Source organism: Antedon mediterranea, chromosome 6 (genome assembly GCF_964355755.1).
Source record: "Antedon mediterranea chromosome 6, ecAntMedi1.1, whole genome shotgun sequence".
Taxonomy (NCBI): Eukaryota; Metazoa; Echinodermata; class Crinoidea; order Comatulida; family Antedonidae; genus Antedon; species Antedon mediterranea.
In genome coordinates, this window is record NC_092675.1 from 22,507,031 (window position 1) to 22,520,828 (window position 13,798).

General features: G+C 33.6%; 1 protein-coding gene across 1 annotated transcript; it reads left to right on the forward strand.

Annotated features, from left to right (window-relative positions):
* Positions 1–8,681: 8,681 nt before the first annotated feature.
* Positions 8,682–12,265, forward strand: LOC140052075 (uncharacterized). Its single transcript, XM_072097467.1, has 4 exons — positions 8,682–8,813; positions 9,875–10,215; positions 10,700–10,762; positions 11,093–12,265. Exons 1-4 carry the CDS (start codon positions 8,693–8,695, stop codon positions 11,282–11,284), a joined length of 717 nt encoding a protein of 238 aa, XP_071953568.1. The 5' UTR covers positions 8,682–8,692; the 3' UTR covers positions 11,285–12,265.
* The last annotated feature ends 1,533 nt before the right edge of the window (positions 12,266–13,798 follow it).

Here is a 13,798-nt window from a genome sequence, read left to right on the forward strand (position 1 = left end):
AGTTTTTACCACGTGTTGTTCACAACCTCATCTTATTTTTCGTGTATAACGAGAATAATAAAATTAACAGTAACATGTCCACTTCTTGGAACTACATTTTTAAAAAGTGATAACATTTTAATAGTTTATTTTATTGACGATGTTACCGTCGTCGTATTGCGACCGAGTTTGTTCTTGATCTAAAACTCTGTCCACACTATCAAACTTTATTTGACAAAAAAATGTGATGTGCTCATATGTTGACATGATGATGTCATATCACTACTATATTTGGGTAGGCTATATCACTACCATATTTGGGCAGATCACACTTTTCTTTCAAACTAGTTTGATAGTGTAGACAGAGCTTTACGTCGGTAATCAACCAATGAATGTTTACTGATAAATAACGAAGTTAAAAAATCTTATACCTATAGTATAAGCATAACTGGTTTCAAAGGGTGTTTGTATTTTTTAAAATGTTACTCGCAAACTACGAAAACAAATGTTACTGCTGCACCGTCTGCAATAAGCGCGCCTAATTTGAAACTCACTATGTGACCTGGAAGCTAAAAATACTTTTTGTAATTATTTATTATTTATTTTCCGCTACATTATTGAATGTGCATTAGGTGGTGTGGCTTAAGAATTTACCGAGACTATTGATGCATACTATAGTTACTGTATACCATAATGCTGTGTATAATAACCAGTAGACCTACATTTTATCCAGGTTCACTGGACTGTACTTTCCACACAAAAACTGGTATATCATGACTACAAATACAACTAGAATAATAAAAATGTACTGTTATTACCGTAAATCTTCTAATAGTAACCCATACTTTATTAGTAACCCTCCTTCTAATAGTAACCCACCTTATAAGTCAATCTATAATAATAACCTGCCCACTACTCTAATAGTTACCCATGTGGAATAATATTAGAGTCACAAAAACTATTGACAAAAATGACATTATGAAGGATGCGTTTAGGATGCAGGAGGAATAAGGAGTTAATGCATGTTGATCTCGGGAGTGGGGAGGATTGAGTGTTTTTGAGTGTATAAAATATAGTTCAAACAAATTTATTTATTCGTACTGTTTTATTATTTTGCTATGATTTGCTGACCGGAAAAGTTGGAGTGGGTTACTATTTTCAGGTGTCTAAATTAAGATCTGTAATACCTGTAGTAACCCACTACTCTAATAAGAACCCCCCCCCCCCCCCCGCCAAAAAAAAAACCCCCTTCTAATAGTAACCCACCCTAAAAACAATCAAAGAATAATAACCCAGGGTTACAATTACAAGATTTACGGTATTATTACTTTAACAAAGGTTTTGTATCTACTGATTTCTCCTAGTGATAACAATTCGTTATAAGTTTTAATGTGTCATTCACCATGTGCGTATAAAGTGTATGGGGTAAAAAAGGCCCTGCGCTACCTAGCTAAAAATGAACAATAATAGCGCTAGCTAGTGGTGACTATTTGGTGTCGTGTATAGGTTTATTATATTGAATGCAATACTGTTTATAAATGAATGAAACTCATGGCAACTTAATTAGACTTTTATTTATGTATATAACATTGTTTTCCATGTTTTATATTTAAAGTATGTTGCTGCTTTTTAATAAATTTTAATCTTATGAACTTCCAAATGTCTAAATTTGGATCAATTATGTGAATAATGATTACCGGTACATTTTGACAACCAAATGAATACAAATCAAACTCACTGTAAGCGTGGACGTGTCTATTTAAACAAGCACGACTGTGCGATACTTGGGGTACAGAAAAAGAAGCTGTAATGACGTCATAAAACCGGATGTAACGTCACATACACGTACATCAATAACCTCGCTACCAAATACGGCTATACGGTACCATCTTCGAGACGTAAAATAGCTGCATCCGGTTTGAAATTTTAAAATCCGTCTCTATAGCTTTGAGGACATGTAGACCTGTAGATATTCATGCCAAATCTCAGCTTAATACTACAACGAATGGAAGGAGTAGTAGGCCTACTTTATAATCGCACTTCTTACTCAATAGTGTCAGGATGGAAGAAGAAGAGGAAAAGATGAGAGAGTCCTAGACCCAGGTACCCCGAGTAATAAAACGAGATATACTCTATATCATATTACGTATACAGTATATTTTACCATAAAGTTTAAGAAAAATAGGTTTCCCCATGGCTCATACCAGGAACCTTCTGCGTGTTAAACAGGCTTGATAACCACCACACTACGAAACCTCTTACACAAAAAATGTGGGTTACACAAAGTTTTTTAATCCATTTACATTACAAATAAATATGGTAATAAGCACAAAGCAAAACAAACATGTGTAAAAGTTATAATTACCGATTACACAAAATAAGTATGTAAAAAAATAATAAAAATAAGATATACTGTGTATTGCATACAGTTATACTTTTCACCTTAAAGTTTAAAAAAAAGGTTTCACCCGGGCTCGAACCGGGTAGCCTACCTTCTGCGTGTTAAGCAAACGTGATAACCACTACGCCAAGATTCCGCATGAACGCTGTGGTGTGTGTCACACATTGTGGGTTCTTAATTAAACAAATTAATTAACAAACAAAAAAGCATGAATGTGCGATACTCGGGGTACAGCAAATGAAGCTGTAAGGACGTCATAAGACGGGATGTGACGTCACATACACATCAATAACCTACCAAATACGGCTATATGGTACCATCTTCGAGACGTCATATGGCTGCATCCGGTTTGAAAATTAAAAATCCGTCTCTATAGCTTTGAGGACATGTCCCTGTAGTATATTCATGCCAAATCCCAGCTCAATACTACAACGAATAAGGGAGGAGTAGTACTTTAAACATTTACTCAATAGTGTCCAGATTTTTATTGTTTATTAATTTCTTTTGTAATTTATCATTGTATAGAAAAAATGTAGTGCAGAGTAAAGGAACCATGTCAAAATTATTATACTGCAAATACTACACTTTTATCCAATAATTTGTTTGGTTAATCATACACATTGTTTAAAAAAAACTTTTAACCTAACCATAAACCAACATTGAAACAAACTGAAAGCATGCATTACTGCAGTAAACAAAATGTCGTTACTGCAGTAGAATAATTCCGACATGATCCCTAAGTGTGATTGTTTAAACTATTTTATTTTGCGCTTTTTAATCCGATCAAAGATGATGGTATCTAAACATAGTATATATAACTATTTATTTTGTAGTTTTTTTTAAGTCGCCTCCATTTTACTTATTCAGGATGGATATAGTATTATCATACTGCATGTATAAACATTTAGTACTACAAACACGACTGATTTCAATATGGTACTATATAAACGAATCATTACAAAATATGATTTATAATTTTTCTTTTGGTAATAAAAAAAAAAGTGAAATAGATCATGGTTTTGGTATTTGCCTCTTATATATACAAATATATTTTATAAAAAAATAATATATGACGTCTAAATGCATACACATTATGTTGACTATATTTTAGAAAATAATATAGCGCTTATTAAATAATATGAAATTATACTTTAAAGATGTATTTTCTCATAAAAACATGAACAATGAAAATTACTAAAATCAAACTTTCCGTAGAAAGAAAAACTCCAAAAACAATGTTTTCACTTATAAAAAGACAAAATAAACGGTTAAATTCAACGAAAACCTGGCAACCAATTTGACTATTTTTGCTTTAAATGTTTTCAAGTATTAAGTGTTTTTCCGAGTATTAAAAATAAAAATTTTTGTTTTCAGGGAGACAATATATCTTTAAATAATACGGTACTTTAACTTCAATCTTTAGATTCGATTGTGAACGGTATATGTAATATGATGCATTTATTTGTAAATGTGTTCTTTCATATTAATTGTTCTGGTTTTATTATATATTAACCCACCATATTATATTATGTTTTTTATTCACTAATTGTGTACAATGACTGTAGCCAAATGATGTATATAGTATTGGTGCTCTTTCTTTGGCTACGGTATCCTAAGGGGAAAAGAGCGTTTTAGACCAGCAACAAACACCTATACACAAGGCTGTGGTAGGCGTAAGTTGATTGGTGGAATGTGAATATTTATTACGTTTAATCATGTGACACGTCATCATAACGAGGCGGTCATTATAATGTGTGCGCATTGTCCGCGTTCGTTTAAAAGGTGCGGACATTGACTATGTAGGCCAATAGAATGTGGATATCCGTAAGTTGTTTGGTTGAATATTTGTGAATATTTGTAGACGTTTGTCATGTGACACGTCTTCATAACAAGGCTGTCATTCATAGGCGTATACGTACGCAGTGACGGTGTGCGTTTATACACATCAACAAGTGTATACGTACGGACATTGAATGTGTAGGCCGATCGGATTGGTTTATGAATATTTTACTGTGTTTGTCATGTGACACGTCTTCATAACCAGGCTGTCATCACAATATGTACGCAATGACATCGTGAGAATGTGTGTATACGCTTAAACCTACTACATACAGAAAATGTGTAATATTTTATATTATACAATTATTACAGGTTTCAGGTGATGTATATTTCTTAGAATGACTTCCAAGGAATTGTAATAAAAGTTTTTACGAGATAATAAAAGATGAGAATTGATGAATTATTATTTTAAAAGTATTTTTACATCGATTAAGCATATTTGAATACCTACCGGTGTGGTACCATACATGTTCGACAATACAGTGTCACATATCTCTCTTTAAAAAAAACAATATTCATTAAAAAAAAATATGCGTCGAGGTTCGAACCCCAGCCGATAGCACTCAAAACTGAGCATTACCCGTTACGCCACCAAGTACATGACTGAAAAGCTGATAATAGTCTATTTATACGTGTATTACGTAATTGATCATTACGTCATAAATATCCTATTAACCTTGCTAAAACCAAAATGATCAGTTAGCTCAGTCGTCTGAGCGTCGTGTTAACAACACGTATGTCGTGGGTTCGATTCCCACGCTGGTCGGTGGAATAGAGTTAAGGCTATGCGAGCCACTGTGTTTGGGGTTCACAGATAATACGTCCCCCTTTCCACCACACATCATGAGGCGACAACATCAATGCATCCGGTGATGTGGTGGAAACGACCCCAAAAGGCTGTGGCAGGGCCTTAGTGCTGAGGCAGGGAGAGCACATTTACCATCTTTTTTTTTTGGCTCTCGCCAACTGCTTTGATTGTGTTTAGCGCCCTCAATTTATTTAAATGTTAAAAAAGGGAATTAATTCTCTTCGTTACGTGTTTAGAAGAGAATTAATTTTATCTCATCGTAGTTTGGTATGCCGTGCGTTTGTTATGCAAATGAGTGTGCACATGTGCTGTGGGAAAGATGGTATTGTTAGTTATTCGCGATCAACACACAACACTGTTCAATTTTTATTTGTTAATCTTTTACATTAGAATTGTAATTCTACCGTTACACATTATTGTATTTTTAAATATCCGCTTCATGCAAGATATTGTATTGTAGGCCTACTAATATGTTGTGAATAAACGTTTATGGCAGAATAAATAAATAAATAAATATGTTTTAAGCAGATCTTCGAAATTGAAGCATATATGAATAGTTGAAATTTAACATTATAATTATCAATGGTGATATGATAAATCTAATTTTTTTCTAAATTATATAAATATTAAAATTAGTAAGTAGGCTTTTGTGTGCTAGCTCTGTTTGTATTTCATAATTTTGTTTTGTTGAATTACCGTCACGGCCGCGTGCATTGCATGTCTCACACTTGGGAAACAATCACCATTGGTCCTGAAGACCTTTATATTTCGTTTCATAATTTCCGGGGACTAAGCTTTCATTCTTAGCTCTGCCCCAACCATGGTGAGCTTAACTGGAGACTTAATATTTAATTTCATATTTCAATAAATATTTTTTTCACAATTGTCTTTGCTCAGCCTCAATCATGGTGTGGTAGTGAAGACTCTTATATATTATGTTTCAAAATACTATAGGTGTCATTTCTGGGGCCCTTGTAGCTATTTTAAACAGTTTGGTAAGCCCTGCGTTGTTATGCAAATGAGTTTGTGCAGGTGTAATGGGGAAGATAGTATTGTTAGTCCTACGCGGTGAACACGCCACAAATTAAAATTTAAAAGTTAAATTTTGATTTTGTTAATCTTTATTAGAAATTCAAATCATACAATTTTCCGGGCGGGAATCTAGAAACTCCCCTCCTTAAGTTTACAAAAGTAATCTTGAAAAGAACCCCAAGTGGAAAAGCAGCTTATCCGTTGAAAAGAAGCCACCGTACCCAAGAGTACTAAAAATGAGGAATATTTGGGGTGTTATGTTGTCTATTTAATGGAAAAATTAATGCCATACACTTTTGTTTATGATTTAAGGTCCACTTGCCTAGGCCTGACATTTTTAACCCTCCAAATATCTCTCTTTAAAAAAAACCCCAATATTCATTAAAAAAAAATATCCGTAGAGGTTCGAACCCCAGCTGATACCACTCAAAACTGAGCATTACCCGTTGCACCACAAACTGAAACATGACTGCTGATAATAGTCTATTTATACGTGTATTACGTAATTCATCATTACATCATAAATATCCTATTAACCTTGATAAAACCAAAATGATCAGTTAGCTCAGTCGCCTGAGCGTCGTGTGTTCGATTCCCACGCTGGTCGGTGGAATAGAGTTAAAGGTATGCGACCATTGTGTTTGGGGTTCATAGAATTATACGTCCCCCTTTCCACCACACATATTGAGAAGGCACTAGCAATGCATCTGGTAATGATGTGGTGGAAACGAACCCAATGCTGCTGCAGGGCCTTAGTACCGAGTCAAGGAGAGCACAATTTTTACTCTTTTTTTGGCTTTCGCTACATGTATTTGATCTTGTAAATGTTATGTTTAGCGGCCTCAATTTTAATGTAAAAAAGGAATTAATTATCTTCGTTACGCGTTACGTGTTGAGAAGAGAATGTATCTCTCATCATAGTTTGGTATGCCGTTCGTTGTTATACAAATGAGTTTGTGCAGGTGTGTGGGGAAGATGGTATTGTTAGTCATTCGCGGTCAACGAGCCCCACTGTTAAATTTTGATTTTGTTAATCAATGCTGCAACATTGGGGGTGTCACGAAACCTAAGACCACGAAAGCGAAGACCCCCTAAGACCTAAGATCACGAAAGCTAAGACCCAAGACCTAAGATTACAAATATTTATCTTTCGCACCTGCCTTGTATTTTAACTCCCAACATTTATTCTGAATACCACACCTTAGAATTGGCACTTTCATGAAAAAGAATCACATAAAAAGTAACAAATACATTTTTAAATTGATGATTTTACAGACGTTTTTCTCGCACACAAAATGACTAGCCTACAGCACACTAGAAGTAGGCCTACTCCATGTTCAATGTTTTTGTTTCTATGGAACGTCAAAAGAGCAAAAATTATATAGAGGGCTGAAAACTCTGTGGAGTCCATCTACAGTGTGGATGGAACAATGTAAAATTAAAATTGTAATGATAATAGTATAATCATGCAAGTACGAAGAAATAAATACTGGAAAATAAATTTTAATTTAAAAATCATGATAAGCTTTTTTGTTTCGTTTTCTTTCTGTTTTTATACTTGTACTATTATTGTTGCTCTTTTGGCGCTCCATAGAAACAAAAACATTGAGCATGGGGAGCTCGAGGAGTTACATTACAGTATACAAAGAAACACATCTGTAAAATCATCAATTTAAAGGATTTATTTATTTGTTATTATGTGTTTCTCCTTCTGAAAGTACTTATAAGTCCTAATTTTAAAGTGTGGTGTTCAGGATAAAGTTAGTCAACAAATTTGGAGTCAAAATACAAGAAAGGCAGGTGCGTAAGAAAAACATCCTCTGAACCAACACAATGGAGTAAATATATACCAACAAACAACCCGTCAAGTTTGTTTGTTGTAAAGAAAAAATATACATTTACTCAACGGGCGAAAATAATGTGAGTTTATCTATGTTTTGCGGTAGTATTAAATTATATTTATGGTAATATGAAACCTACTGTGTTTAAAATTATGTATGGATAAACAAGTATTGTTTTTAAGCTGTAGTATATCTTAGAATTTGTAATCTTAGGTCTTGGGTCTTAGCTTTCGTGATCTTAGGTCTTATGGGGTCTTAGCTTTCGTGGTCTTAGGTTTCGTGACACCCGTTATAGAGGAGTATGGATGTGTGTTTATTAAAGAAATGACCGAGCACGCGATAAGATGGAGATGGACAAGCCCAGTTTGGAACGGAGTTTATTTACATGAAAAGAAAAAGATAAATTTGAATCAATGTGAATGCCAAGATGTTTCTGTTTGTCAGTTTGTGATATGGGTATATACCACAAAAGTACTATATCACACCATGGAGGAATACCTCCATGATCACACTATCGTTATAATAGAAAATTGCATACAAATAATGAATGTTTATGAGTTAATTGGATGTTGATGAGTTGAGAATATTTCATGAGTTTAAAAATCGACTGCTATATTTGTAACCGAGTTGAAAATAGAGCAGTCAATTTTTCATCGAATGAAATATTCTCTCTATTCAATGAAAAAACATTCATTATTTGGTTTTTTTAGTTTTTCATCTTTCGGTCACGGCAGAGCAAAATTAAAAATAAGGCACGCATGGCGTCTCATACCCTCACCGCTAAAATTAAACATGGCAGAAAACGAAGCAGCTAAAAGGAGGGATGCAAGACGGCGTAAAATTCTTCAAAGTTCAGAAGAACGGATGAAAAAAATAGCCGATGTCGCTTCAGTTGATGATATTAGTCATAATGGTGTGTATTTGTTTATTATTTATAACGTAGATTAACCAAATTAAAGCTAATAAATTAAAGTGGTAGGCTGCGGTTGCCAGGCTGCGAGGCCCCATCCCCATGCTACATCATGCAGGATGGGCATCATCAGTGTTAAGGTAGCTTTAGGCCTAGCTTGGGGCACATGGCCACAGATAGTTTCAGCCACAAACGATTTCTATGGCGTGCCAAATCACGCATTGTATTATTAGAAAGTTATCTCAGATTGTACAGTAGTTAAGTTTTAACTATTTAACAATTTAAATGTTCTATAAAAAAAAAGTACATTTATTAGTGTATTACAAATTTTGGTATACTGTATTAAGTACATTATTATTAGAAATATATTACAATTTTTGCTTTTTTATTGTTAATTATGTTGTATCTCATAATATTTAATTACATTATAATACTGCCTTTAATAATTATCCTTCTTAATTATAATTAAATAAATTAATATATTAATATACTATTTATACGTAGGGCCTAGGCCTATATAATAATTTAATATTAATTACGTTAATTATGATTATTAAATACATTATTAATTATACTGTATACTGTAAGTTTAATTATTATTATCATTATAATTTCCAGTTTTATCTTATTACAGTCTTCTATTCCAATTTACATTTTAGGTATATTTCCGGAACCATGGGCGTTCCATAGATATTGTTGTATTAATTGTATGTGGCCAAAGTTGGCCTAATCCGGCGAAATACTGTCCTGCTTACTACTACTAGGAGAGAGGCCCTTGAATTCCGGTGGTAGCTACTAGCCAATAGAATCATAGGCCTATCATACATTTTATTAATTAGAATCTGTTACAGTATATTTTCAAATTTATTTGTTAATACTGTAAGTCAGTGAGAATCATTCATTCTGCTGTAACCAGGCAATGTTTATATTTTATAAAACAATAGAAATTTCAAACCCGGCGCTAAAGTTTACTAGATACAATGCGATACGGTAATATTTATTGTCATTTAAACAATTTAGTATTCATCATGTTAATTCATTGATACTAAATTTAATTTATATAGATGGAGACCACGAAAATAGAGTTGGAAAATCTGAAGAAAATACATGTTTGCACAATGCGATTGATAACAAATCTGCAAGCAGAATATTAAAAGATATACAGGGAGATGGAGGAGGCGGAGTAAGTGAAACAAAAGATAAAAACAATCCGAACTCAACAGATGAAGTCAGTGAAAATATGACTTCAAAAGAACAATTGTCTGATGAACAATCAAGTAATGAAACACCCAAAAATAATGAGGTTGTAAAGTGGCTTGCAACACGAAACAGTTTACTTGCAGTTGGGTTGGGAGTACTTTTAAGACTAATTCTGGCTCTCAACATTGCAGTTATTAACAAACAGGTAATTATTAAATTATTATAATTATTAAAAAATCAATACAATATATACTGTTTATGCGTAAAATCCATTTAGAAAATCAGTCTAGGATAGAAACCAGAAATTCTATTACAATACAAGGTTGTGTCCAGTTTTGGCTTTTTTTTGTTTAACATACCATACAGTAAATTAGGTCTGAAAAATTCTTCAAAATTTATCACAAAAACAGGCCTTTTCTTTTGAGATTAGCGAGTTTGATCACTCATCTAACACACTCCTAAACTGCCCCTTCAGGAATGTGATTTACAACACAATTTGGTAAACTTCTACACACCATAAATCAAACGACACACCTACAGAACCCATGAATGTATGGAAGAGTGCAATTTGTAGCACACCTACAATTTTAAAAAGACAAGGCCTGCAAAAATATCTTTTATTCATCAAATTATGGTAAATAAATTTCAATTGTAGAATCACACTTTACTGTATCATTTTTTTCTTGCAGTCTGTTGTCAGTGTTTTTATCATTTCCTATACCATATGGGTGATATACAGTCCATGGAATGAAGTAAGTGTTTAATTTTCTTTTGTTAAGTGATTGATCTATCCAAAATATAATATACAATAGCAACGTGCTAAAAAAAAGTTACATTCATTTTTAAAAAGCGAAGTAGGGTACAAATAAAGTACAGAAATAATTCAGAGGAAATTATAGGCATACTAGGGAAAACACTGAAAATATTAAATTTAGATTTCCAACATTTTGGGTAGATCAAAAATGTTAGATGCCATCCTTATTAATATTAAAAAACCATACTGTATATTTTTAGCTACCACAAATGTGTCCTCTGTCCATCTCCACTCTGTGTTATAATAATACATTCTTTTTTTTTTTCAGCTTGTTCGACCATCTCGACCAATACCACTGCCTGGCTTGATAACAACCTTACTCTTAGCTTACGTTCAAAATCCAACACTTGCTTTCATTTCCAACATTTTTAACACTGTAACCGAGATAGTCACAAATTTTGCTCTCTTTTTATTTACTTTTGTATGCACTCATTATTTGTTAGAAGTAGTAGTTACATGAAAGATTATCCTTGTCACTTTGCCTCTTGGCTGACAATATTGTTCACCCGATTCTATGTAATGTATCTATATTTTTCCAGTATTATAGAAAAATGGGGTAATACAGCATAACATGTGTTTCACATAATCACCTAGTATCATAAATCAAAACCTAACCCTTGACTTACAATAACATTACATGATACAGGCATCACTTTGTGATACACATGAGATTCTGTATATTGTTACATGTGAAAATAAAGCACTGAGAACTGGGTACATCTTTAATATTGAAAGCCTAGTCTACACTGGCAAAAGTGTGTGATTAAACATTTTTAATTTGTAAACATTTTAAACAGGAAGTTTATAACAGAGTACTATTTCAATTAGAAAAAAAAGCACAACCTTTTTTTAACTTTAACTATAGTATATGGATTTGACCTAAAAAAGGTACAGCAAAACAAACAAACAAACATAACATTTTGTTTGAGGGTACTGCTTCTTATTGTAGTACAATGTTATTTTCCCTTTGTACTTTTCATAAAATTCATTCTAGTAGTGGTGAGTGTTTTAGTTTTATCATTTTAGTGGGACTGTGTAACTTACCATGTAGCTCAGCAACTTTTACTGTTAGGAAGTTACTGTGCTGCTTGTAAACTGATCCCTACTTTAGTTTTAGCCAGTTTTTTTTTTAATCAATTTTTATGAATTAATATAAACTATCTTGAAATCAATTAATTCGATTACACAGCTCCAATAGACACGTTTCGCGCTCGCGAGGTCACCGTCAGTTTGACCTTTTAGTGGGTATACAATGGTAAACAAACACAGCGAGAGGTATGTTAAAGCATGGGAGAACTGAGAGATGATCATCTTAAAAAGCAATCGTCAAAACTAGCCTTTTGATGGAATGGCATGGTAAGGATGTTATTTATTTTCTAAACTTATGTTTTATATTCACTGTAGAATTATTTGGGCATTTGGTTCGGAATCATCGACTTTATTTATGTATCGTCATTTTTGGTTTGACACATATATATTACGGTGCATTTAATACATGTTAACTGTTGATTTTATTTACAAATGTTGCGTAAATATATTAATTATTATCTTTCATTCTTCTTCATGCTCCTATTGCATCTTCCATGTATTATGTGATGTTTTTCGGCGCTTAAACAGACACCCAAGCCTCCTAGGCCTAGTAGACGAAGTACCGCATCAGGCAACGCCACCGGGCGGGCAGAGAGACACGAGCACATCGTGGACGTACCTTTCCTTGAAAAAAATCCAAGATTTTGTGCCACTATCCTTCGGAGCCGACGCAAATCACTCGGCAAGTGTTTGAAAATTAAAAACAGGAATATTAATCAGTGATTTTGTGTAGTTAAATTCACGATTTATCCAACATATACAACATTTATGATGCACCTTGCAACAAAAGCACTCGGCAGTCGCCATTTCGCTATGCTTCAACACGCACTAGGCGAGAGGTGTTCGGTTTGTTTACAAATCTATACCCACTATTTCTGATTGGTCGCGAGCGCGAAGCAAGTACATTGTTATTAAGATACATATTTCTGTTGGTGGTGATATCAGACGAGCCTTTTTAACAACTGGTGCTACAGGACTGAGGGATTTATTACAATTCATTTAGTTTTCTTACAATAAAATGTACTATTTCACTTAAGTATATATTAAAGGATTTTCCTTAACTGGTAGGTTGTTTTGACTAAAATGAAGTTAGATTTTGTGTTTTATCAAAACAATTGGTGGCACCAGTGCACTTTTGCACCTGTCTTGTATTTCGACTGTCCTTAGTCCTTCATAAGAGTGCTAAAGAGGCCGAATTCTTAGGTGTGCTGTACACGATAAAGTTGGTTAACAAATTTGGGAGTCACGCAATACAAGACACTTAAAATGTTGATTAACACCCAATTAATAGCCATAGGCTAAATTGCAAATTCCAATGAATCCAATATAAAATCTTGCATTTTATACATAACATAGGAATACGTTTAAATCTTTCATAACAAACAAATAGTAGCATATAAACAGCAGGTTTTTAGGCTTGTTCTTGTTCAGTTATTTAACTGGGTAGGTTAACGATATCTGTGAACGATATCTGTGCCATGATGAAACCAACTCACCTGGGTAATAACTAAACCAGAATGAGCCCCTAGACAACTGGATAAGTTATCGATAAAGTTCATCTGCAGATTGGATATTACGCTCCTCTACTATCTGCTATATACAATAGTATGTTGTTTTGTAGAGCACTCTTCAGTTCGAAACGGTGCATTTTTGTTGTGAATACTATTAGCATTTTGCAAAGCACGCTCGTTGAGCTTGTGCACTCTTTGTGTTCATAATCAGTGTACCATGTCCCGCATACCTGGCTCAGCCTATATATTGTGCCAGTTCTGCGGTACATTTCATTTCGAAATCTGAGCTGCACTGACGAGATCTAATAAGATCGAAACAGTACTGTCTGCAGTTTGGATATATATAATATAGGTAATTATAATTATAATAGTAA

Bases quoted from the DNA above. Each gene is read 5' to 3' on its own strand.
- LOC140052075 (XM_072097467.1), top strand. From the start codon at position 8,693: ATGGCAGAAAACGAAGCAGCTAAAAGGAGGGATGCAAGACGGCGTAAA. The intron at 8,814-9,874 runs GTGTGTATTTGT...TAATTTATATAG, and splicing joins TGATGATATTAGTCATAATG to ATGGAGACCACGAAAATAGA. The intron at 10,216-10,699 runs GTAATTATTAAA...TTTTTCTTGCAG, and splicing joins TTGCAGTTATTAACAAACAG to TCTGTTGTCAGTGTTTTTAT.